General features: G+C 48.0%; 1 protein-coding gene across 2 annotated transcripts in view; it reads right to left on the reverse strand.

The window, feature by feature from the left end:
- Positions 1-18,049, reverse strand: part of LOC144151567 (uncharacterized) — a 33,108-nt gene extending 15,059 nt beyond the window's left edge. For both annotated transcript variants that reach the window (XR_013318901.1, XM_077682667.1), the window contains exons 1-2: positions 17,746-18,049; positions 2,240-2,391 (exon numbers count right to left, since the gene is read on the reverse strand). Coding sequence is in view for 1 of the 2 variants with exons in the window: in XM_077682667.1 (XP_077538793.1) it covers positions 2,240-2,391; positions 17,746-17,823 (230 nt within the window). In the remaining variant the exon portion in view is untranslated. The remainder of the gene's footprint in view (positions 1-2,239; positions 2,392-17,745) is intronic.
- Positions 18,050-26,793: the final 8,744 nt, after the last annotated feature.

Below are 26,793 nucleotides of genomic sequence, written 5' to 3' on the forward strand. Positions count from 1 at the left end.
AAAACGTGGATGCAAAGCAAGGATATTTATCTGCCATGGGGTGCCGATTGCTTCTTGTGCAAGAAGCCCGAAAGTGTAGAACACGTTTTCTTGGATTGTTGGGATGCCGTCTTTTTTTTTTTGGGACGTCCTCCAACGAACTCTTAAAAAAGATCTTCCTCTAACATCCCACGGCATTCGGTACTTATCTGTCATGCCTGAAACTGTACCGTATGACTTGTTTTTTCTCCTGGGGCTGCACGGAATCTGGAGGAGCCGCATGGCTGTTAGGAATGCAGATGTGGATGCACGTTCAGTGTGCTCCTATTTCGTGGAAAATATTTGTAGATTACGCGAAGTTTTCGTTAAGCAAGGTTGTGACGATGACTTGCTGTCAGTAATGCATGAACTTACTGTAATGAAAGTGCACAAATAGCTGCCAGCTGAAAGTATGGCAGTGATGTTTGAGACAATCAACCGTCTTGGTTGACCTCTCCTTTATTTCTTTGTAAGTGTTATGCCTTGGGCAATAAAGAAAAAAAAAAGTTTCGTGGCTCAGTCGGTAGTGCGCCGGACACCTTGCGTTCCGCCCGCGGCGTCATGGGTTCGATACCGCGCGCCGGAAACTCTTATTTCTTTTATAGTGTAGTGGCCTGGCTGCGGACTACGACAAGGAACGCCAACGCCGCGTGACATTGTGAGTTACTAAAATGCTATGCATTTAAAAGACATTCAAAATAAAAAAAAAAGTTTACTGACGTTTCAGGCAGAGGACTTCCTTACTTCAGAGTAGGAAGTTCAGTAGGAAGAAAGGAAGTCCTCTTCCTGAACCGTCAGTAAACTTTTTTTTATTTTTATTTTCAATGCCTTTCTCGTCGTTTGTCTCTGTCTCCACTTACCTTGTAAATATATATATATATATATATATATATATATATATATATATATATATATATATATATATATATATATATATATATATATATATATATAAAATATATATATATATATATATATATATATATATATATATATTCAAGCAAACCTAGGACAACAAAGAGGAAGATGTGGTAGATAATTGAAACAGATAAAGAATTTGGAAATAAAGAAAGAAAGTGGAGTACCAATGCTCCCCAGGTGAGATACGAACCCACGACCTCCAGAATACCGGTTTGGTGCGATGACCACTACGCTACTGGCGGGGCTATTTTCCCCTCTACTTTCTGGGGTAATTATGTTCAGGTATTTTTGTTTCCTGCGCTTGGGGGTGGTAGCTAGCGCCACTCAGACTACTCAGGGTGAATGGGGCCTTTTTTTAAACACCCGGGCCGTGACTCGAGTGTCTACATGTTGATAGTGGTCGAACAGCGTTGAACCCTCTTAAGCTCCCTATGGCACCAAGACTGCCAGAACAGGGGACCTCGCTGTGCATGTAGGAAACCACAATAGGAAATGAGGGGCCCGTTGAAACAAGACAGAAATAAGGGTTGGCAGTCAAGAAAACCTCGGAAAGCAAAGGGGAAAATGTGGTAGGTAATTGAAACAGATAAAGTATTTGCAAAGACAGAAAGAAAGCGGAAAAGAAATGCCCGCCAGGTGGTATCCGAAATCACGAGTTGAGATCCCACGAGTTCGGAGCCGACGAGTTCGGCCGTGGGTTGGGATCCTACCTGACGGGCATTTCTTCTCCCTTTGCCTTAACTTGTGGACATTTGGAATTCGAAGTAGATTTATCAAAAATGCCATTTTCAGCAGCTTGCTTTATTAAACATTCATACACAATTAGGAAATTTTTATTGTCAGATGATTCCTGAAAATGACGCTAGCCCTTGCACAAACACAATATATTTCCGCATTCGTCGATCGGACCTAAATATAAATAAGTATTCTATAAGTGATTACCTGAATTTGGGTGTTTAGTCCAAACTACAGAGGTCATGAGGGGCGCCGTAGTGGAGGGCTTCGGATAAATTAGACCATTTGGTGTTCTTTAACGTACGATGAAATCTCGTAACACAAAAATCTCAGACTACAGCTTTTTTGCGTTTTCCCTTTATCTGAAAAGCGACGACCGAGGCCGGGGCGTAGATATTGCGAATCACCCCACTCCGCTTTATGCAACTACAGCACCGTTCGTGCGGTGCAAGCTAGATAGTGATATTTTTTTTGGGGAGTGTATACTCTTATTACTTAATTCATACTCAAAATAGCAAATATTTTGTCAGAAAGTTTACTACTTTGTTCCTAAAACCATACTCACTCGCTCTTCAAATGCCTGTAGAACCGTTTGAAATAGTAGTTTTTCATTGTCAAATCGGTTTTCTTGTAACTGATGCATGTGACTTGTCTGCCATGAATTTCGGCGGGGTAAGTTTGCAGCATTAACCATATCCGTCTGGGGGTGTCCAACGACTGTAACAAAAAAAACAACACTTCTTTGCAATAAATATCACACAAGACATCCAAACTGAAAAAATTGTTTATAACCACACACATTAATGTATTTCAGAATAGCATACGGTCTTTACAGAAATAGCGAGGTTTTGGAAAGTTAAATGGGATGATTAAAGGTTCATGTCGGAGTAAAACATTTTGTGTTTCATGATAGAAAATTAAAAGATTGGTGCGCAGTCGTCGAAACATGTTTCGCAGTACGTCTAGAACAATGCAAGTAGCTGAAGCTTGGGCTTAACTTCAGAATTTTCTCAACCGTATAGTAACATTACATTATTTGTACGAGAACGTTAAACATGGGAGTTTTATGTACTGCGCCAGGGGCATTGTTTGTATTTTAAACATAGGAAGTAAAAATAATTTTTACTTCTTGCGTGATCAATATAACCAGAGTGAATACGCTTGAGACGGCTGATCGCAGGACCACGGTTGTGCAATTCAGCTCGGTTAAGTTTAGCGTTTCTCGTACCCTCTAGCAAGATTTATTTCTCGTACCCTCTGGCAAGGTGATACAAACAAAACAAATATCAGTGTACTGACAAGAAAGCAGGATGAATTTGATATATAAAGACAGAGGGAACAAAGCCAGTAATGATTCATAAAGAAAGTGGTAAAGAAATTCCCGCCGGGTGCGATCCGAACCCACGACCTCCAGAATACCGGTATTCTGGAGGTCGTGGGTTCGGATCCCAACCGGCGGGCATTTCTTCCCCACTTTCTTTCTGACTCAAACAATTCTTCATCTATTTCTATGATCCACTACAACCTCCCCTTTGCTTTCCGAGGTTTTCTTGACTGCCAACACTTATTCTCTGGCTATATATATATATATATATATATATATATATATATATATATATATATATTGTCACGAAGACAAGGACGATGCAGTGGTGTTGAATGAGAAACACGTTTATTGGAGCGAACTTGTGCTCCCCTAACAACTCAAAAGAATACAGAGGCGGCGAAGCAGCGGTCAACAAAGTGACTTGCACAGGCGAGTGACGTCGAATCGAATGCCCCGGCGTCCGCACTGCAGGCTTTTTATCTTTTGGCGCGCGTGGTTCTCGAAACGTCGATTCGCATCGAGAACATAGTAGATCCAAGAAGATTATTCTGGGCTGTTCACGTTAGATCGGAATGCTCTCCCTATCACAACAGATAACACATGCGGCACAGAAAGAAAGAATGGAACACGCGCTTCCCTTGGCGCAGAGATAACACAGACCGGCGCAGCCGGGCGGTAAAAGCAAAACACAAATAAACAAACCCAATGTATGGTTCGCGGCATTACCCCCCCCTCTAAGAGTGCATCGACCCGATGCTAACATAAGCGACAGTCCGAACAAATGAAAATAAAAGTTCGTCATCGTCCGTAGAAAGGTTTTAAGCGAACCACGTGGACGACTTCAGGCCGCGTGCGTCGTCGTGATGTGCCCGAGTCACCATCGGGGATCACTTCGTAGGTAAGTTGGCCAACACGTCGTAGAATCTGGTAGGGTCCGAAATACCTTCGCAGGAGCTTCTCACTGAGTCCGCGTCGTCGGATGGGAGTCCAAACCCACACACGATCCCCTGGTTGGTACTCGGCGTCTCGGCGTCGGAGGTTGTAGCGGCCCGCATCCACCAGCTGCTGGTCCGTTATACGAACTCGAGCGAGCTGGCGGGCCTCCTCCGCACGTTGAAGATATCCGTGGACGTCGGCGTTGAGGTCGTCGTCTTCTACGTGCGGAAGCATGGCGTCGAGCATCGTAGTCGGCCTTCTACCGTAGACAAGCTCGAACGGCGTCAGCTGTGTCGTCTCCTGGATAGCCGTGTTGTACGCAAACGTGACATACGGGAGCACTTCGTCCCAAGTCTTATGTTCAACGTCAACGTACATTGACAGCATATCTGCGATTGTCTTGTTCAGACGTTCTGTTAGTCCGTTCGTTTGGGGGTGGTACGCCGTCGTTCTTCGGTGATCCGTGTTGCTGTAGCGTAATACTCCTTGCATCAGCTCCGCAGTAAATGCCGTTCCGCGGTCTGTGATTAGGACTTCCGGGGCTCCATGTCGCAGCACAACCTGGCTTATAAAGAACTTCGCCACTTCTTGTGCAGTCCCCCTCGGAAGAGCGGCGGTCTCTGCGTAGCGCGTCATGTAGTCTGTCGCTACGACAATCCACTTGTTCTGTGATCGTGACGTAGGGAACGGGCCTAAAAGGTCCATTCCAATCTGTTGAAATGGTCTCGATGGGACGGCGATCGGTTGCCGAAGTCCGGCGGGTCTTGTCGGCGGCGTTTTTCGTCGCTGGCAGTCACGGCAGCTCCGGACGTAGTGGGTGACGTCAGAGGTAAGGCCGGGCCAGTAGTACCTCGCCTTGATTTTTCCGATAGTGCGGGCTGTGCCCAGATGTCCGGAAGACGGGTCGTCGTGGCACGCTTCCAAAATTTCGTCACGAAGGTCCGCGGGGATGACGAGAAGGTAATTCGCTCTTGTTCCGGGGCTGAAATTCTTCTTCACAAGGACGGAGTTTCTCAGGCTGAATGCTGGTAAGCTGCGTTTGAAGGTCCTAGGAACGGCAACGTCGCATCCCTCGAGGTACTCGATTATGACGCGTAAGTCGGGGTCGGCACGCTGCTGGGCGGCTAGGTCGCTCTCCGTCACGATCCCGAAGAACGCGCTGTCTTCATCAGAGTCTTGTGGTGGTGGGTCGACGGGGGCGCGGGACAGGCAGTCGGCGTCGGAGTGTTTCCTGCCGGATTTATAAACGACTGTAACGTCGAACTCCTGCAGGCGCAAGCTCCACCGCCCAAGACGGCCAGAGGGGTCCTTCAAATTGGCGAGCCAACACAGCGCATGGTGGTCTGTTACAACCTTGAATGGCCTTCCATACACGTATGGGCGAAATTTTGAAATCGCCCATATAATAGCCAGGCACTCTTTCTCAGAGGCAGAATAGTTTTTCTCCTCCTTCGACAGACCACGGCTAGCATAGGCGATTACCCTTTCGCAGCCGCTTTGCTTTTGGACAAGGACGGCACCCAAGCCTATATCACTGGCGTCCGTATGCATTTCCGTTTCGGCATTTCCGTCGAAATGAGCGAGCACGGGTGGGCTTTGCAGGCGTTTTTGCAGCTCGCCGAATGCTTTTTCTTGGTCGTTTTCCCAGCTGAAAGGGGTGCTATCTTTCGTCAAGCGCGTGAGTGGCTCTGCAATGCGTGCGAAGTTTGCGACGAAGCGCCGGTAGTATGCGCACAGCCCGAGAAATCTCCGCACGCCCTTCTTGTCTTTCGGCCTAGGGAAGTTCGCGATAGCTGAAGTTTTTGCCGGGTCAGGTAGGACTCCCGCGGCGTTGACGACGTGGCCCAAGAACTTGAGTTCCCCGTATGCGAAACGGCACTTTTCAGGCTTCAGCGTCAACCCCGACGTACGAATGGCCTCGAGTACAGACTCCAACCTTGCAAGGTGTTCGTCGAAAGTCCGGGCGAATACCACTACGTCGTCGAGGTATACGAGGCAGGTGTGCCACTTAAGGCCAGCTAGCACAGTGTCCATGACTCTTTGAAACGTCGCTGGTGCTGTGCACAGCCCAAACGGCATCACCTTGAACTCGTATAGGCCGTCTGGGGTTATAAATGCAGTCTTCTCTCGGTCTCTCTCGTCCACTTCAATTTGCCAGTAGCCGGTCTTCAGGTCCATCGATGAGAAGTACTTCGCGTGGCAGAGGTGGTCGAGGGCGTCGTCGATTCGGGGGAGGGGGTACACGTCCTTTTTCGTGATTTTGTTCAGTCGCCGGTAGTCAACGCAAAACCTTAATGTGCCGTCTTTTTTCTTTACGAGTACGACGGGCGCAGCCCAGGGGCTTTTCGATGGCTGTATAATGTCATCGCTCAGCATGTCGTCGACTTGAGTCCGGATGGCTTCCCGTTCGTGTGAAGAGACGCGGTACGGTGACTGTCGGGTAGGTCGGGCTCCATCTTCGGTTATTATTATGTGCTTCGCTAGAGGGGTCTGACGTTGTTTTGCGCTCGACGAAAAACATTCGCTATAGCGACGCAGCAAAGCCAATAATTTTTTCCGTTGTTCTTGCGGTAGCGCCGGATTCACGTCGAATGGCTGCGGGAGCTTGAATGTTTCTACGGGTGTGGGTTCAAAGTCGGCGACTGCGATCACATCACTTGCTTCTTGCGTTTCTTCGAGGAACGCAATTGCAGCTCCCTTGTTTAAATGCTGGTACTCTTCGGTGAAATTAGTGACCAAAACGTGAGATTGGCGTTGCTTAAAGTGCGCAATGCCTCTTGCGACGGAGACACCGCGGTCGAGAAGCAACCTTCGATCACTCTCTACGATAGCGTCGATGTCAGAAGCAGCATCCTCACAGTAGACGGCGATCATCAAGCTTGCGCGGGGTGGCAGGGTGATCTGATCGTCGGCGATCCTGACAGCAGCACGGTGATCGGGGTTCGGCTGCGGCGTCGTGGAGTGATTGGAGGAAAATGTTATCGACTTGGTCTGCAGATCAATTATTGCGCCGTTGTCCGTCAAAACGTCCATTCCGAGAATCACGTCGCGGGAGCAGTTAGGCAGAACGACGAACGCCGCAGGGTACGTTGTGCCGTCTATGGTGACGCGCGATGTGCACGTTCCACTTGGCGTCACGAGGTGGCCTCCTGCTGTGCGTATGTGCGGACCGTCCCATCTGGTCATAACTTTCTTCAGTTTAGACGCAAATGGTCCGCTCATTACCGAATAGTCAGCTCCCGTGTCTACGAGGGCGACTACGTCAAAGCCGTCGATGGACACCTTGACGTCAGATGCAGTCGTCCTCGAGTTGCGGGTTCGTCGGGGCGTCGTATCTCTGCTTGTACGTGTTGATGGTCGGGCACTGTGCATCGTCGTTGTCGTCGTCTTCTCAACGGACGTCTTGGTCAGGTCGGGTACGCGTCGCGCCGTGTAGCTGTCGTCGTGTTCAGGAGTCTCGTTAGGGCTAGGTCGGGTCGTCGGGATGAGGGCATGTCGTGAATGATTGTCTTCAGCGAGTCGCTGCGTCGTTGGAGGGTTTTCATTTTTCCGCCGTTGTGCAACTTTACCTCCCGAAGTTGCTGCTTTTAGTTTTCCCCGCGTGGGCTGGGGGACCTTCCACGTGAGAAGTCAGCAGTGCTGCGGCGGTTTGGTGACTGAGACGGGTAGGGCGACGGTGAACGGTTGAAGCGGGCTGGTCCTCGGTTGGTGTTGGAGAGGTATTCTTCGATCTCAGCAGGGCGCTGGCCGTATCGGGGGCGTGGGGCGTCGACGGAGAACCCTCGCAAACCGAGCCTCTTGTAGGGACAGCGACGGTAGATGTGGTCGGCCTCTCCGCAGTGGTAGCACAGCGGGCGATTATCGGGCGTTCGCCACACGACGGTCTTCCTTGGCGTCTGGTATTGGTCTACAGGGCGCCGGGCGGGCGGCGTTGGAAGGCGGTATGGCTCAGCCTCTTGACGACGGGTTGGAGCAGGGCGGGGTTGACGAACAGCCGAGGAGTAGGTCATGGCTTGTGGTTCGCGGGGTGCTTCCGACGGCGTAGAAGTTCCTAGTGCGTTTTGGACTTCTTCTCGGATTACGTCGGTCAGGGAAGCCACTTGAGGTTGCGGCGTCGTTGGAAAAAGCTTCCGAAGCTCCTCCCTGACCACTGCTCGGATGGTCTCTCGCAATGTATCGGAGCTTCCATTTGCAGCACCGATGGTCTCCGAGAACAGCGCGTTGACAGGGCGGTCGTACTGCCTGGTTCGAATTTCTAGCGTCTTCTCCATCGCGGCCGCCTCAGACGCGAATTCGGCCACTGTCTTCGGAGGGTTACGGACTAGACAAGCAAAAAGCTCTTGCTTCACTCCTCGCATTAGAAACCTGAGCTTCTTTTCCTCGGTCATTTCAGGGTCCGCACGACGAAAAAGTCGCTTCATCTCCTCAACGAAAATCACGACTCCTTCGTTGGGGTGCTGCGTTCGAGTTTCAAGCAAAAGCGCAGCTCGCTCTTTTCTCACCACGGTAGTGAAGGTCTTAAGGAACTCCCTCTTGAATTGAGTCCAGTCGGTCAAAGAGCTCTCATGGTTCTCGAACCAAGTTCGAGCAGCATCTTCCTTGTAAAAGAAGACATGCCGGAACGTTTCTTCATCGTCCCACCTGTTGAAGATGCGGACGCGCTCCAACTTCTCCAACCATTCTTCGGGGTCTTCAGCGGGGGCTCCCCGGAACGATGGCGGTTCTCGGGGCTGCTGCAGGATGATTGGCGACGTTGTTTCTTGCACCATGGTGTTGGTTGCAGCGTTCCTTCTCTTGGGCCCTTCTGGCAGAAGACCGAACTCGGGCGGTAAATCTTGCAGGCGGGGGCTGGCTCTTGTTGGACTGGCTTGGCGGCTTTTCGAGGTTGTAGTGGGCATGAAGGGTGCGTACCCAGCACCTCCACCAGATGTCACGAAGACAAGAACGATGCAGTGGTGTTGAATGAGAAACACGTTTATTGGAGCGAACTTGTGCTCCCCTAACAACTCAAAAGAATACAGAGGCGGCGAAGCAGCGGTCAACAAAGTGACTTGCACAGGCGAGTGACGTCGAATCGAATGCCCCGGCGTCCGCACTGCAGGCTTTTTATCTTTTGGCGCGCGTGGTTCTCGAAACGTCGATTCGCATCGAGAACATAGTAGATCCAAGAAGATTATTCTGGGCTGTTCACGTTAGATCGGAATGCTCTCCCTATCACAACAGATAACACATGCGGCACAGAAAGAAAGAATGGAACACGCGCTTCCCTTGGCGCAGAGATAACACAGACCGGCGCAGCCGGGCGGTAAAAGCAAAACACAAATAAACAAACCCAATGTATGGTTCGCGGCAATATATATATAGATATATATTGTACTGGAGATAGTAGTCTCCGACACGACGACATACCTTGCGGTTAGTGTGCGCCAATCTCCCCTGTACAACCGACGGGGTATGTACCGGAGGAAGGACTACTATGGGCCGCATGATGATGGCAGGTGCAAGGTGCTGCGCGAGAGAAGAAGAGGCCGGTCAGCATCGCGTGGCTCGCTCTAAGAGAACGCACCGAGACATCGGTCTGCGCTGCCTTACCCGTCTCTGGTCTCTGCTTCTTTCCAAGCGTCTTGCCGGTCCCCAGCTATAATCCCCCTTACAGTGTGGTGGAGGTGCAGTTCCCCTTTGCCTTACCAGCCTGGAACTACGGAGCAAGCGCATAATTCGACCAGTATTACAAGAAATCCATCGTGAAATGGCGCCTCCGCAGCATGAACCCATCATGTGCTCCGGATCTCTTCCTCGACGCGACCCTGCCAAGTTCTCCGGCGCCGACGATCATGACGCAGAAGATTGGCTGTCATCTTTCGAAAGAGTGAGTGCCTACAACCGCTGGGATGACCCGACGAAGCGTGCTAACGTCGGCTATAGCCTTACTCAAATAGCCGAACGGTGGTTCCTCAACAACGATGCCGACATGACAACCTGGTCTGCCTTCAAAACGAGATTCTTAGAAGTGTTCGGTCGCCCCGCCGTCCGCAAGCTTAAGGCTGAACAGAGCTTACGTGGGTGCGTGCAGCTTGCCGACGAAACTTACACGAGCTATATTGAGGACGTTGTCGACCTCTGTAGGCGCGTAAATCCTGCTATGCCCGAGTCCGAGAAGATCAAGCACGTCTTCAAAGGCATCGAAGACGGCGCGTTCCAGATGTTGCTCAGCAAGGACCCCCAGTCGGTTGCAGACATAATCAAATGGTGTCTCAGCTACGACGAGCTCAGGAAGCAGCGCATTTCTACCCGCCAGTGCTTCCCGAATGACGAACCGCATTGGGCCTCACTTTCAGCACTTGCAGTGTCATCTGATCTTGCGCCTCTTCTTCCACACATTGAACAATTCGTGCGCGAGGAGGTTGCGCGTCAACTTAACCTTCAGCCATTGGCATCCACGCCCTCATGCCCGTTACCTACGACAGTACGCCGCGTAATTCAAGACCGAGTCGCCGAAGCGCTCCCGTTAGACCACCAGCCTACATCCTCGAGTGCGCACCTGGTCCCGGCCGTTACTGCTCACCTCGACTCGCCCATGGCTGCGCCCGCAGCCGCAGCTGTGGCGGCGCCTCTCTTTTCGGCTGTGGCAGCACCTATTCCTTCCACCATGGCGGCACCCTTCGCTACCCCGGTGGCAGGGCCTTACACGTATGCTACGATTTGTGCGCAGCCACCGCCCGCAACATTTCAGCCGCTGCAGTATGCCACAAGTCAGCGGGTGCTCCCATATCCTCGTGCGGCAGCTCAAGCCCCCAACCCATGGCGCACGCCCGATAATCGCCCCATATGTTTCGCGTGTAACGTTCCCGGACATGTCGCACGTTTCTGCCGACGCCGACCGCTTCAGACGAGTGACGTTCCTCGAGCGCCCGCCTTTGGCTCTCCGCCCCACTCAGCGCCCGTTCCTTCTGGCTCAACGCCTGCTTCGTATTCACCCGACGGGTTTCCCTTTTCTGGCCGCCGTTCTGCTTCCCCACGCCGCCGTTCCATTTCCCCGATGCGCCCCCGTGTGAACCCTGCAGCCGAGGGAAACTAGCAGCCGCAGTTCCTGAGGCACGAGCTGCGAAACTGTCGAACGTGCTAAGTCCTCATATTTCGCCTTGTAATGTCATTGATGTGATTGTGGATGGTACCCCGGCACTCGCGCTTATTGACACTGGAGCAGCCGTATCTGTGATTCATGAGACGTTTTGCCGCAAAATTCGCAAAGTGATGACGCCGCTTTCAGGATTTACTCTTCGTACTGCCAACGCACAGCCCGTTCAACCGCTAGCCATGTGCACTGCTCGGGTTACCATTCAAGCCATTCCCCACATTGTTGAACTGGTCGTCCTACGCTCATGCTCTCACGACGTCATCCTCGGCTGGGATTTTTTGTCACGTAACCGCGCTGTCATCGACTGCTTCCGTGCAGAAGTTGAACTGTTTTCCCCTAATGATGGTGCGGCGGAAACTAGAAGCGTGAAATTGGTTGCTGCCGAAGATGCTTCCATTCCCCCATCCTCTTCCGTTCTTGTACCTGTCTCGTCACCTGATGTTCCGGACGCCACCGTTCTCTTCACGCCATCCAGTCTGTTTTCGTCGCGCACAAACCTACTCTTGCCGTTCGCTGTCCTGGACATCAAATGCGGTTCGAGCATCATGTCAATTTCTAACCCGTCTCCTTGTCCGTCTCGAGTGCTTCGCGGCGAATGTCTTGGGTACGTCGAAGTTGTTGCACCACACCTCGTTGTCGACATCCCGAACGAGTTAGCCACAGGCCATCTCGACGCGCTAAGCCCCGACACCACTTTCGATCCGGCAGTTTTTCTGCCTTCCATAGATACTGGCCTCACCGCGGAGCAAACAGACCAGCTCCTGGTTCTTCTACAACGATTCCGCACGTCCTTCGACTCCCACCAAACAACCCTAGGGCGCACGTCAACTGTCTGTCATCAGGTTGACACCGGGAACCACGCACCACTGCGCCAGCGACCATACCGCGTGTCACCCAAGGAACGCCGCGTTATTGAGGAGCATGTAGGCGATATGCTGTCCCGGGACGTTATTAGACCCTCCACGAGTCCCTGGGCTTCCCCAGTCGTGCTTGTCAGCAAGAAGGATGGTTCCATTCGATTTTGCGTGGACTATAGACGTCTAAACAAGATTACACGGAAGGACGTGTACCCGCTACCTCGAATAGATGACGCGCTGGACTGCTTGCAAGGTGCCGAGTTCTTTTCTTCATTAGATCTGCGCTCGGGTTACTGGCAAGTACCCATGGCTGAGACTGACCGACCGAAAACAGCGTTTGTGACACCGGATGGGCTCTACGAATTCAACGTCATGCCCTTTGGACTGTGTAATGCGCCAGCGACATTCGAACGAATGATGGACAATGTTCTGCGTGGGCTGAAGTGGCGTATCTGTTTATGCTACTTGGACGACATTGTCGTGTTTTCCCCGGACTTTACGACCCACCTCCAGCGACTTGACCAAGTCCTTACGTGCCTTACTTCGGCTGGCCTACAAATGAACCTTAAGAAATGCCGTTTTGCTGCCCGCAGACTTACTATATTAGGTCATGTGGTATCTAAAGACGGCATCCTACCAGATCCAGCCAAGCTGCGTGCGGTTCGCGAGTTCCCTAAACCGAACACAATGAAGGAGCTTCGAAGTTTTATTGGGCTTTGCTCCTACTTTCGGCGATTTGTCCGGAACTTCGCGTCTATCATCGGACCATTGACGCAGCTTATCGGTGACACCAAAGAAGTTTTAAACTGGTCAACGGCTTCCGAGAGAGCGTTCGAGACCTTACGAAGGCTTCTGACATCACCGCCGATATTGCGCCATTTTGATCCTACCGCGCCCACTGAACTTCACTCGGACGCCAGTGGTACCGGTCTCGGCGCTGTCCTGGCTCAACGCAAGGCTGGTTTTGACGAGCATTATCGTGGCGTACGCAAGTCGCGCTCTGACAAAAGCCGAGTACAACTACTCCGTTACAGAAAAAGAGTGCCTTGCAATCGTTTGGGCAATTAGTAAATTTCGACCCTACCTCTATGGCCGCCCTTTCGAAGTAGTCACGGACCACCATGCTTTATGCTGGTTGGCATCGCTGAAGGACCCGTCCGGACGTCTGGCCCGCTGGTCACTTCGGCTCCAGGAGTACGACGTTCGTGTTGTTTACCGCTCAGGCAGAAGACACACCGACGCAGACGCCCTTTCTCGTTCGCCATTGCCATCGGAAGCCACTACGTCAGCGCTGGTGTCGAACATCGACGTGTCATCGCTACAAATTGACGACATGGCAACCGAGCAGCGGAAGGACCCTTGGATAGCTTCGGTACTAGACTTCCTTGCAAACCCTACAACGCCTTCCGCATCTCGCACACTGCGGCGCCAAGCAGCGCATTTTGCCATTCGAGAGGAGCTCCTATACTGGCGTAACTATTCCGCAGAAGGCCGCAAATGGTTGCTAGTAATACCGCGTCACTTGCGCTCCCAGATATGCGCATTGTTTGATGCTGACGCCCAGTGTGGGCATGCTGGCACACTAAAGACATATCAGCGCCTACGCCTACGCTACTACTGGCGAGGCATGTACACGTTCGTAGCGAAGTACATTCGCTCGTGCACTGACTGCCAGCGTCGTAAGACCCCTTCACGACACCCCACTGGAGAGCTGCAGCCGCTACCATGCCCGGAACGGCCTTTCGATCGGATTGGGATTGACATCTACGGACCCCTTCCAAGCACTCCATCAGGCAACCGTTGGATCATCGTCGCGGTGGATCACCTGACTCGATACGCCGAAACAGCCGCCCTGGCCACCGCAACGGCACGCGACGTCGCCATTTTTCTACTCCGGCGTTTCGTCTTACGCCACGGTGCGCCCCGAGAGCTGCTTAGCGACCGAGGCCGCGTATTTCTCTCTGACGTCGTGGAGGCGCTGCTAAAGCAATGTCAGATTGTCCACAGAACCACGACTTCATACCACCCCCAGACAAATGGCCTGACTGAAAGGTTCAACCGCACCCTTGGAGATATGCTCTCCATGTACATATCGTCCGACCATTCAAATTGGGACATGGTGCTACCTTTCGTCACGTACGCATATAACACCGCCACGCAAGCGACCACAAGCTTTTCACCGTTTTTTCTTCTATATGGACGTGAGCCGTCTTGCCTGATCGACACTATTTTGCCCTACCGCCCCGACGCCTCTGAATGTGCCCCTGTTTCCGAGATGGCGAGGTACGCGGAGGAATGTCGACAGCTCGCTCGCAAGTTCACATCAGACGACCAAGGACGCCAGAAGTCTCGACATGACAGCTCCGCCGCTGCACCAACGTTTGAACCTGGATCCCTTGCATGGCTTCGTGTGCAATGCCCCAATCCTGGTCTTTCGGGGAAATTCCTTGCTAAGTACCACGGCCCATATAGGATTCTCGAACAAACATCGCCCGTGAACTACCTCGTCGAGCCCGTGACTCCCACCTCAGACCTTCGTCGTCGAGGTCGTGAAATAGTGCACGTTGAACGTTTGAAGCTCTACTACGATCCCCTCGTGGTTTCGTCCCCTTAAGTCGCCAGGATGGCTCCTCTTTTCGGCGGGGGGTGATTGTACTGGAGATAGTAGTCTCCGACACGACGACATACCTTGCGGTTAGTGTGCGCCAATCTCCCCTGTACAACCGACGGGGTATGTACCGGAGGAAGGACTACTATGGGCCGCATGATGATGGCAGGTGCAAGGTGCTGCGCGAGAGAAGAAGAGGCACGGTCAGCATCGCGTGGCTCGCTCTAAGAGAACGCACCGAGACATCGGTCTGCGCTGCCTTACCCGTCTCTGGTCTCTGCTTCTTTGCAAGCGTCTTGCCGGTCCCCAGCTATAATCCCCCTTACAATATATATATATATATATATATATATATATATATATATATATATATATATATATATATATATATATATATATATATATATATATATATATATATATATATATATAGTCGTGAAGTGGAGTCCTTAGTTGCTGCAGGAATACGCACAAAGTAGAAGTACGCTCTTCGGAGACTTTATTTCCAACGTTTCGACCTGAGACAGGTCTTCCTCAGGAGACAGGTCTTCCTCAGGATTCGACCTGAGACAGTCTTCCTGAGGAAGACCTGTCTCAGGTCGAAACGTTGGAAATAAAGTCTCCGAAGAGCGTACTTCTACTTTGTGTATATATATATATATATATATATATATATATATATATATAAAGTTCCTGCGTTTTTGCAGCCGCCCCTTTCCATAGGGGCGATTTCCCGTGCAAAGAGTCGCTTGTACCTATTTTACCGGTAGGTGCCCGGCGCCACCAAGAAACACGGATTCACATGGTGCCTTCCACAGCCACGGTGGACGCTCAACTCGCAACCGCCTGTGGCAGGACATGCCGCCAGACTATTTCACCCCCGGCAATGGCGCAACGCGGCATGATGGCCGGGGGCCCTGCCAGATGGACAATGGTCAGGGGCCCCTCGATAGGGTAAAGGCATATATTTGAATTTGAATTTAATTTTATTCATCAAGCTCGAACATGAAACGTGAATGGGTACAGATGCACTGGGAGGTCCCAAGGTAAGAACCGCAGGCGGGACCTCCCATGATGATTGTAAAAAAAAGAGCAATCATCAAGCAACACTAGATTACAATGTGTCAGCAAATAAACACTCAGCATAAAACAGAGAAAGATGAATACAAAAGCCATAGAAAACCAAAGAAAAAATATTACACTAAGAAGCAGAAACACTAAAAAACAAAGAACACAACTCCAATCTATTCAAAAATCAGGATATGAATACCACATCAACAACAAGACATGATACTACAGTTACAATTCACTCAAACAGAAATGCCTAACAAGAAAGTCTTTAATTTGGATTTAAAAACGCAGGGTGAATTAGAAGATTTATTATCAGAGGTTAGTGATTTCCAGAGAGGAATGGCGGAGAATTGAATCGTATGTCTGCCGTAGTTAGTGTGTATACACGGAAGTAATAGATTCTGGCGTGAAGCAAAGCGCGTTGAATTGAGATTATAAGTGATGCGTTGAGGGAGAATATCTAAAACAAGGTGATCGTGCAAAATGTTAAAAAAGAAAATACCAATGCTGTACCTATACAGATGATGAAGGGGCACAACACGGAGCTGATAGAACAGCGGGGAAGATTCTGCTTGTCGATGGGAAAGTGTAATGATGTGTAACGCTTGTTTCTGGAGTGTTATTAATGGTGCGATGTGGGTATGATAAGTACCACCGCAGGAAGAAATGCAGTAATTTAGGTGACTGTGGACAAAAGCGTAATACAAAGTTAAAAGGGTTTGCAAGTTGAATTATGGTCTAGCTTTAATCAAAACTCTTATACCGAACATAACTTTCTTTGAAATGAAAATTATGTGCTCATGAAATTTAAGGTGAGAATATATATAGCACATTTATTGGAAAAAGAGTGTAAGCTGCTTCATTGAGGTCCTACACTACACACTACATTACCAATCCCTTATCAAAATCGCAAACACACTTTTCTTTATTCTGTATTAGTGTTGTTTTGTTTGTTTCCACCAGTTTGCAACCACTCGGTCATTTTTTACCAATCTTTCATTCTTGAGTACACAGGCCATTTATCTATCCCACCATTGTGTCTGTGATTTATGTGCGGCAAACATTTTGTTTCCATTTGTGCGCTCATATTTTCATCTCCTCTAACTTTTCACAATTTTTCATGCTGTTGCTGTAGGCATTCCTTCGGAAAACCTCCGTATGGCCTAATGAATTTGAGTACTTGAGAGGATCAATCACGAATTTCGCTTCGTGTATTTCGCGTACTTTGGCATTCCACCAAAAATTTCACTCCGCCAGAAATATTTCCTGAACTTTCCACCTTGTGGTTTTCATTAGATCATTGAAAACACAGGAATGGAAACGTTAACAGTTCCCTACGCAGAAGCAAGTTAATTTACCCCTTTCTGCATTACCGACTTAACGACCAACGTCGACAGGGTGACTTCTTTTTTTCATTCGTCTGAATAAATCACAAAGCGTGTTGCGGGAGGCGCTTCGCTTCTTCAGCCATATGCTAAAAGTAAATAAATACTTGAGAGGGACCCTTTCCTTACCCAGTCCCATAATTCCCAAACGTCGCTAAGAAGAATGCCGTTCTCAGATGAATAAAATCAGTGGAGGTGATACAAATATGTTCACAAGCCTGAGTTTGATTATGGAATAAATCGCTGCTAGCCGTATACCTTCCAACCTGCTTATGAGTAATAATATTCACAAACAGTCCGTTACTTCTTGGAACAATTTGCCAAGAAGTTGGCTTGCGTGCTTCAGTTTTATTTTCTGTGCAAGAATTGTATTGAAAACCAAGATTTTTAACATTTTGATGAGGCTGCAGGAGCACCCTATTTGCAAAGGCAGTCGAAATTATCGCCTTTATGGGATAAAAAGGAAACGCGTCGGGCTTTGAAAATAAAGCGAACACAGCGGGGTATATATTTAGCGCTCTTTACTGGACGGCTTTATTTAAAACATACCAAGAATGCCCCCAAATGGCATAAAACACACTGCGAAGTATCAAAGTTTTGCGGGGCAATGAATAAGTGATTACGTCCTCTCAAACTCCCGACCAAATGCTACGGCCACTTAAAAAAAGCTTTTGCAGTTTTTTGAAATGTAGAATTTTCCATTTTCAAACGATAATATTAGCGCACTACTAGTGGGATTTAAAACTCACCTCGTACAGGTCTTGCAACTTTGGCTGACGTTGGCCGTGGGATAACCCAAGAATAAACAGAAGCAGGACAGAGCGCATGTTCGGAAATTCGTTCAACAAAAATATCCCAAACTTTTGGAGTTTCTCTAAAAGTAAGTGGGATGTACAACAAATTGGATTCCAGTTGGGAATGGCTTCATTTAAATTTACACTATTTTTCCATGGCAGACAAGATTGGTTTGTAGAAATGAAATGTAAGTTGCACGTTTGCTGGCGCAGCCTACTGTGGAATACCTACATTTTACACAAATAGCTGCCAGCTGGAAGCTGCTTTGACCCTCATTCGTTGTGTTTTATGCCTGGAGAACAATAACGTATATCTTGAGTAAGCTCGCTTCTCAGAGAAAGATGACAATTTCAAGGATGAACCACTCCCGTTGTCGATGCCAAATAAAGACTGATCGCAAAGTACCCTCGGTAAATAAAAAAAAAAGCTCTGTCACCAAGCCCTATAGGAAACAACAAATTCATCATCTGCAAGCCAGCAGTAAAAGCGGGAAACAGTGCGAGGACACATTAGCTTTTGTTGTCTCAGGTGTGCGTGCAGAGTAGGTGGTGGCATGGTTGTTGAGGTTGCCTTCTGTTAGTTTTCAAGAGTGAAGAGAAACTTTTCGTCAAGCTTCGTTCAGATGACACGAAAAATTTACGTCGCGGTCAGTTCCTGAGGGACAGTCGCTTGGATATGTTAGATTTTCTCTCCGCAGCAGGTGATTGTGTCTCGCAAGAGTGCGGGAACCTCTACGAGACGAATTCTTTGCACATTGGCGTGAATTGTAAACAAAATATGTTTTATTTACTGGTCCTAATGTCGGGAAAATTAAATGCAGAACAAAAGCATTTACTTGTAAATGAAGCACGTATAAATGGCGCTTAGGCTGACGGTGGAATGTACACTCGAAATTCTGGCGCGCCAAATATGTCAACCTTAACCTTTTCGTTAAATTTTCGCAGGTGGAAAGATGCTTTTCTACCAGGGAGACATGCGTCTTCCAGGAGGAAATCATCGGTGGGTTACGGGCTGTGCGCCCTTAAAGAGAAGAATTTGTACTTTTAATGCATTTTTAATGCATAATTACATTCATTACTTTGTATTTATTTTGCATTCTTTTTGGCGAAGTTTCATTTCATAAATCATTTAAGTACAGTAAATATTTGTTTCAAATGCATCGTCAAAGTATATGCAGTTTGTTTTAAATAATTGGCAATGCGAATAAATAATTATAAATGCCTACACAATGAGCTAGCAATGCATTTTATATGAGCTGATAATACAGTTTATAATAAATTCAAAATCTGTTTCTATTTGCAATGCTATTGCAATGTATTTGAGGTGGATGTGTTAACGTTCCAGCAATAAAATTGTTGCGTTGTTTTTTTTTACTTTTAATAGGCTCTTGCAAAAAGATATGCTTGGTTGTGTAAGGCGAAACAGCTCCTGCACTGATTGGGGCCAACAAACGACAGAAAACAACAACAGCTATGCACAGAGACTGGAAGTTTGAAATTTCTTTATTGTACGCCTCAGCCGAGTGGCCAGTTCTGCGGTTACAATCAGCGGCGTGGAATGAATGCTCTTCAACCACTTCCGTATCCAGCCTAGATGCACCATTAAAGATTTTCGTTCCTCGTAGTTCAGTATCAAGAGCAGGTAATTTTTTAAGCACCTGGAGTAAAGAGAAAGCAGGAAAATATATTAGGAAAACGCAGTTTTTTTTTCAGAGCTAAATGCATACTAAATTGGCCTGTTCTTTTCTTTAGCGGAATCACACTTCTTCAAGGCAAGCAATTGCTTCTTATATACTCGTTCAGAAGAAAACAGAAGAAAAATCTATAACACGGAAACAAGTTTGCTTTAAAAGACCATAAATAAATTTATGCAGTGTCAAGAGAATTTTACATTGCCATAGGAAATGGCAGCCTAAAAAATATAAAGAAGGGAGTGCAAGAAAGTTATATATTAGATGATGTAAAGGAAAACAATTAGCCCAAATAAACAAAAATATGCATCTTGGCAGCCCTAAGAACATTTCAAACATGTGTCAAGATTCTCAGTGTTCTGCTAAATTATTTTTATTCGCTTCAGTGAATTAACCCAAGATAGTCGTCATTTGTTTAACACACTTAAACAAACCTCGGCTGGAACCATAGAGGAAGGTAATAATATACCATTGGCAATAAAATAACATTAGTAATAAAGTAACAATTATTGTTATTTTGGGTTCCGCATTTGGGCATCCCCTTCTTCAGAGATCGTGTTCTGAAGTATGTTCCACTTCAAAAACAGTGTAAAAATGAAGGCGCAGGGATGTAGTAGAAGGCTTACATACACATAATTGAATTGGCATGCGCAAAAACAACGCCTTTATTCGAACCGGGCAGTAGTTTGGTTTCGTAATAAACAAAGAGGAATAAAAAATTACGCCCATCTTCCTGCGAGGGAACCCTGGTGTGATGCGACGCATGGGGGGGTTCAATTGGCGTTTCCATTGGGTTTATTCTCTAAGTCGGGTGAAACGTGTTGTGAACACGTATGATGCATTCAATCACACGCGGGTGTTCTTATACGCGGGAAGATGGGTGTAATTTTACTTTTCATGAAGGGACCATTGCTTCCATCACGTCTTCATCGGCAGAATCAAGTCAAGCTCGCAGTCGTCACGCACAGTTACGCGGAGTCGAACGAGAGCGAGCGCTCACTGAACCGCCGCAGCGCGATACCCGCTTTATATTCACAGCGCCTCAAGGAGAGGAGACAACGGAGGCGAGTCGCGCATGTGCACAATTGCGTGACGGGAGCGGAGCGAAGCGAGCAAAGCGCGCGCACACAGCTGTTGTTTATGATAATGAGGCGGAGTGGGAGTGTTGCGCGCACAGCTGTCGGAGAGAAGACTGGAGGAGAGTCACGCATGCGCTGCTGGCAGGCGGACGCCGGACAACGCCGACGCAGGAGGGACATGCCTCAGAGCAAGATATGCGTCGCATCTGAAAACTTTATTTTATAACAGCTGTAACTCCAGACGTCGGCCAAGAGCCCTTGGGCTGTACCAGCGTCTCTGATCAGCTGAATGGCCGAAACATGGTCCGCTGGATCGGAGCTGGTCATCACGGTCTCCCATTTCTCTGCACTAGCGATGTTACGACCTGACGTCGTCGCCTGTGCATAAGCCGGCAGAATGTGTGCTTAGTCTGCCCTTTCCTTACCACGGTGGCAGTGGGCAGAATATTGTCCGGAGGAGCAGTCACTGTACGCAACTGGGTGAAATTCGTTTATAGAAGTCGCCAAGCCACAGACTGCCATTTACTGGGTGTAGGAGGAGCTGGGAGAAAGCGGGCCCCTTCCAGCGTGTACTGATTAGTCATTTGAGGTTCGTTATCGGGCCAGGCCCGAAAACGCTACACGGCTGTAGCGGTCCGCGGTCGGGGATATGGCTCACTTCGGTGTTCATTGTTAAATTGGGTGGTTATTATCGTCTATGCGATTGAATTCTTTGCATACATGATACGCTATCTCTTCAGAGGTAAGTGAACTTTGTTTGCTAAAGTTTTCTTCTTTTTGTACTGGGCGGCAGCACGATGTTCAGCGCGGGCCTTCTGGGGACATGGAAAGTTCGGCTCACATGGTGGAACATCGGGTTCCGCGTGGGCCCTGTGAGAACTGCTTTCCCTATCAGAAATCCGGCAAGTACACCTGAAATTTGTGTGCGAGACGATAAATCTTACAATACGGACTTCGTGCATGATCATTTTGTGTTTGTGCGTGGATTTTCGACGACGCTACAAACCCACATAGTGATTGAGTGCGGCGGACCGCACTAAGCCTAACCCTGCAGTCCCCCGACGGGCATGGCGGTTTTCGCGCCACGTTGGCGGGGAGGCAGGGCCGGCCTTTGGAGACTACACCGAGTGGTGCGCTGCCGCAGCAACACCCTTGTGTAACCAGAGCCCCCACAAGGGCCGGACATAAATGGGCATACTCTTAAACATTATTTATGACCCCTTCCTGGGTACTCATTAGGCACTGATATTTACGGAACCTTACTCCTGCTACACTTGCTGGAGCAGGGTCCCGTAGATATCAGCGCCTACACAGGGTTCCACGCGTGAGCGCCAGAGCTGCGAATGACGATGATGAGACAGCACGCGCACTCAACCACTTCTTTGTCCTCACAGTCGCCTCTTGGCGCCGGTGTTAAGAAACACGTGACAATAGTTCTTGGTGATTTTTTTCAAAATGTTCATTGCTATTGTTTTTTTTCGAATCTTTGTCTGGAAAAACATCTACTCGATCTCAGAAAGATATTTAAAACACGCAGGGAGAGAAATCAGCACACTACAGTTTGTTACCCCGCGTGAAAAACTACCTGCCCGGGGGGGATAAATAAAAGAGATAGAGGTAAAATGGTAGCAAACCTCTCAACATTCTTCACTTGTTCACGGTAATTAACCTTTGTCTGTTTCACTCTGGAAACATCGGCACTAAGGCGAAAATTTGAGAGCAGCGAATGACACAGGTAGGCCGACCAGCACAGCAATGTTCGACTCTAGATCCTCATAGTAAATAAAAAACCTGCTATATTTTGTCGTCATCGCAGTCTTTTTCACTCCTGGAGAAAACAGCAACACCAATATCGGAATATATTTTAGTAGAAGATTAAAAAATATAACCACATCTTTATAGGATGACGGGCAGGATTTTGATGTGACGCGGCCACTGGACGCCCTTTTTTCGCCCAATAACTCGGTTTTAGATGCGACGCTGAGAGCATCTCTTGTCGGCGGCCCTGTCCTTCTTGCGTGCGTCCGTCGTTGTTGTTGTCTGCACCGCTGCGCCCCTCCTCCTCTCGCCGTGATAGCGCGCCCTCTACCCCAACATCTGTGGCGCGTGCAGTGCGGCGCGCTCTATCACTCCGCCGTTAGGCGGCGCTGCGCGCGGCGCAAGCGCGCTGTGCGCATGTGCAGCGCCCTCTCTCCCCACGGTCTCCTCTCCTTCGGGCGCGCTGCGCATATAATCGGAGTGCCGTGCTCTGGTCGGGCTCTCAGTCGACGGTCGTCCGCGCTACGCCTGCTCTCTCTCTCTTTTTCTCTCTCTCGCATTACCCGACGATTGCTCACGCAATTCGAGTAATCGACCCAACGGAAACGCACAATGGAACCCCCTTCAGCGTCGCATCACGCCAGGGTTCCCGCGAGGGGATTGGGCGCAATTTTTTCCTTAGGAGAAAACCAACTCGTCAAGTACACTCTTCCATGTGGTGGGTGACACTATGTAGCCCTCAAAAGAACGCTTCTTGTCTTGGACACTCAGGAGTGGCATTTATTTATGGCAGGACGATCTCTGCTCTACCAAAACAGTTTGGGTACGCTTTTGATACAGTGACGTCTGTTCCTCCAAAGCACTGCAGCGTTAACAGAAGACAACAAACAGAAGACAACAATTAGCCACAAATTGTGTCGTCTGATCGCTATCTGTGACGTATTCCGAAAATCGTGAACAGTAAGTAACCCGCGTCGCTAAGATTGGTACAAAAACAATATTTCGTTCTGGTCATGGCGTGGTGGCAGGACATTTTGACTATTTCTAGCGAACTTTATAAAAATCGTATGTTGGTCCAGATGCCGCGCAAAGAAAAATCTTGGGATAAGATGTACACTCAAGAAAACTGTCCTGTAAATGCGGCAACATGCTGGGCCAAAAGATGACTGACCTCCGAGAAAGCTAAAGTTGGTTTTGCAGGTCATGTGCTGGGAATAACTGTCTAGCGGTGGACCATCACTGCAACCAAGCCAATACCACGAGCCGCGACACAGATCAGTGGGACACCAAAAGCTTGATGGAACGACGAGAATAAACATAGGGCATAAAACAAGCCCTGAGAGGCCAGACAGGAGTGTTTGGGAGATCTCGGGGAGAGGTTTTCGTCCTCCAGAGGACGCAAATACTCAAGCGATCATGAGGCACTACTTGTTAGGGTGAAACTCACCAAACACCAAAAACGTCATGAAACTAAGAATATGTGTTTCCTATCCCTGCTTGTCAAACATTAGACAATACAACATCGACACTAGTTTTTTTGTTAACTTAAGGAGAGGTTTGAAATTTTTCACCATGGTAACAATATTAAAAACTGAAGCAAATTAAAAACACTTGCCCACGAACACTGTCCAAATTTCGCAGACGCATGTCAGGTGCTTCGAAGGTGCCTAAGGAAAGTAAACACAATGCCATATTTACCTTGTCGTCAGCAACGAAGATTCAGTTGTAGCTTATTTGGCCTTCGCAACTTTGTGGCCTTCGTTTACCTAGTATAGTTACCATCAAAAATAACGTGTTCAAGGGAAAACTTAAGCAGGGGATGGTAAATCAGACCCGATTCATTATTCTAGCTTACTTTCTGTATTGTCATTAGTTGATAATCTTAGAACCATACTCTTCATGCTGTAATGAACTGTTGCTTCTACTTCGAGCAGGTTTACAATAAACTTCTACTTCGAGCAGGTTAACAATAAACAGCTACACGAACTTCACCTTCATAAAACTCTGCCATGATAACAAATTTACGCTTGGAGCACGCAGTTTATTTGCTGGGATTCTGCCCTCATTGCTTGAAGGGATAGGAGAACAAGCTTGAACACTGCGGTGAAGCCGATGAAAACATACACTTCTATAACAACAGTACCATAGTTTCAATGCCAAAAGCCTATAAAGCAGGACTGTTCCGACCTACAAGAAAATAAGGAGTGATCTGTTGACGTTAGAGCAATGTCACGTCCAACGTATTTTGTTATCTAGGCATCCCTGCAATTTAAATTCAGACGCCCTTACTGCCTGTGGTGGTGGCGCCCCAGCAAAATTATGGCTCATCTAAACTGTGCGCGCAGTCGTTTTTGAGTGCGCCAAATTCTCAGCAGCTCTCTTTGCCAAGAACGACGACAATATTTATTCTGCAATTATGATGCTCCCCAGCTTGCGCTCAGTTTAGTGGCGAAACGTTCACGAGACGTTTGACGTTTCATTAATCCTTATGCAATTGCAGATGGCCTTATGTCGGATTTTGACAACCGTGTTGCGGCTGATGGACCATGAGTTGCAACGCGTTACTTGCTGGATTCATCTGCGGGTAGACAGAAAATAATCCCAACAACAATTGCCTGCGCATGGGGCTGGGGCCACAAACAGCTGTTTTTAGAGCAGGGAATAATTATCTATCAGCTAAACGAAACAGAACGTTTCAACAGACCATCTTCCAGGCCTGAATTTGATCCCCACCTGAAATAATTTTGGAATGTAAATCTGATATGTTTTAAAAGAAGTGCCGAGAAATCGTCCTTCAATTCCTTTACATTGTCACAATTACAATACAACATCATAATTCCCACTTAGAAGCGGATTAGGCTATGTTGAATTAACATGCTGCCAATATATTAGTGCGAAGCTTCACTGTAATACTTGATGAAAGCAATGATGTAACTCTAAAATAATTTTATTGGAAGCGCCCTTACCCTTTCTTCAACTAAAAAAAAAATATTACAGCTGCCGCCCCTCTGGCTTGAACGGTGGATTGAACGGTAGCGAAGCCGGAGAACGCCGCATACGACGACTGTAACACCTTGAAACGTTATATCGAGACGAATATTCAAATGATCCTCTTACTGTTATTGTTTAGAAAACTGTAATTGCGGAAACACCCGCAAAATTACCTGTGAAACGCAAGCAGTCTTCGTCTATCCGAAGGAGAAATGTTGATAAAAATATAGGGCTATTTAGCGATCAGTATGGAAACAAAATTGTTGAAACATAGGGTACGACAAAACAATTTTGATGTGTATAGAGTGGGGTCAATGGGAACAAAAGATGACCACCTTCTTTCTTCACTTCTATAACGGTCGCCGCTCGTGTTGTCTTTGGCTTCCCGCGCCAAACCCGTTTGGCCGCTCGGGTCTTCATTAAACACGGCGGTCTTTCAATTCTGTGAGATATGGATGTCTAATAAAAACATACTGATGCTCTTTTCGTCTTCAAAAAATGATTACTCTTGAGCGGCGCGACCTTAGCACAAGCTGAATGTTAGTTCAGCACCCGCAATATTTACACTATCTGGTACATGGCACGGTGTAACAGCGACTGTGGGTCAATGTATAGGGAAACGGGCTTGCGTGTGAGATTTGTCACGCTACATATTGCAGCTTCTAAATGTTTTGTAAATGGTACGTTGATTATTCCAATTTATATTTAGTTAAAATGTCCATTTGCAGATCAAACTAGGCGTGAGCGACAGTCGAAAAAGGCTTATTTGATATGGTGTTTACATGTCAACTACGTTATCAGGTGCTGAGATTGGGTGGCATGGTGCGCTTTATTTTTTCTTAGTAGGGCACATTCAGCTGATACCTATACATTTCTTAATCCGCTGAGCTGAGCTCTTTAGTTCAATGGTGACCATGATAATTAGGTTTTCAGAAGACACGGCCCCAGTGTGATAAACGTAGCGGTGATATAGGATCGCTTACTACAAAGTTTGCACGGGATGAAGCCAGTCACAAATTCTTTAATTCGGCATGCTGACTTTGGTCAACGCTGCCCAGACCCTCTCTGAAGCTAATGAATGTACCGGTTGATGTACTACTGCTACCGGGGTGGGGTCTCGATGGAAGTAATTTTCCAGTCGAGGAAACCGTGGATGGCTCCTTCCTTTCTGCGTCTGTGTCACAAGCTGTGAACGATGTACGTGTTTTTCGGCAATGAAGGACGTCTTTAACTGATGGAATTGAAGGACGACACCATGTCAAAGTTTACAACCGGAAACTAAAAACCCATTTGACTCGGTGAATAAAAATGTGCCTTCTTCGTATATCGTTTTGCGCCCAGTCAACTCTTTGAATTAATATATTTTTATCTGATACCGTGAAACCTGTAAAATAACCGGAGCCCTGTCCGGCGATGCACGCTCTTATCCTTGGCCCATTTTTTATCGCTGTAAGAAAAGTAAAGGAAGAAATGGCAGTCGACCT

This window comes from Haemaphysalis longicornis, unplaced genomic scaffold (genome assembly GCF_048455015.1).
Source record: "Haemaphysalis longicornis isolate Haplotype H1 unplaced genomic scaffold, Haemaphysalis longicornis Haplotype H1 scaffold_9, whole genome shotgun sequence".
Taxonomy (NCBI): Eukaryota; Metazoa; Arthropoda; class Arachnida; order Ixodida; family Ixodidae; genus Haemaphysalis; species Haemaphysalis longicornis.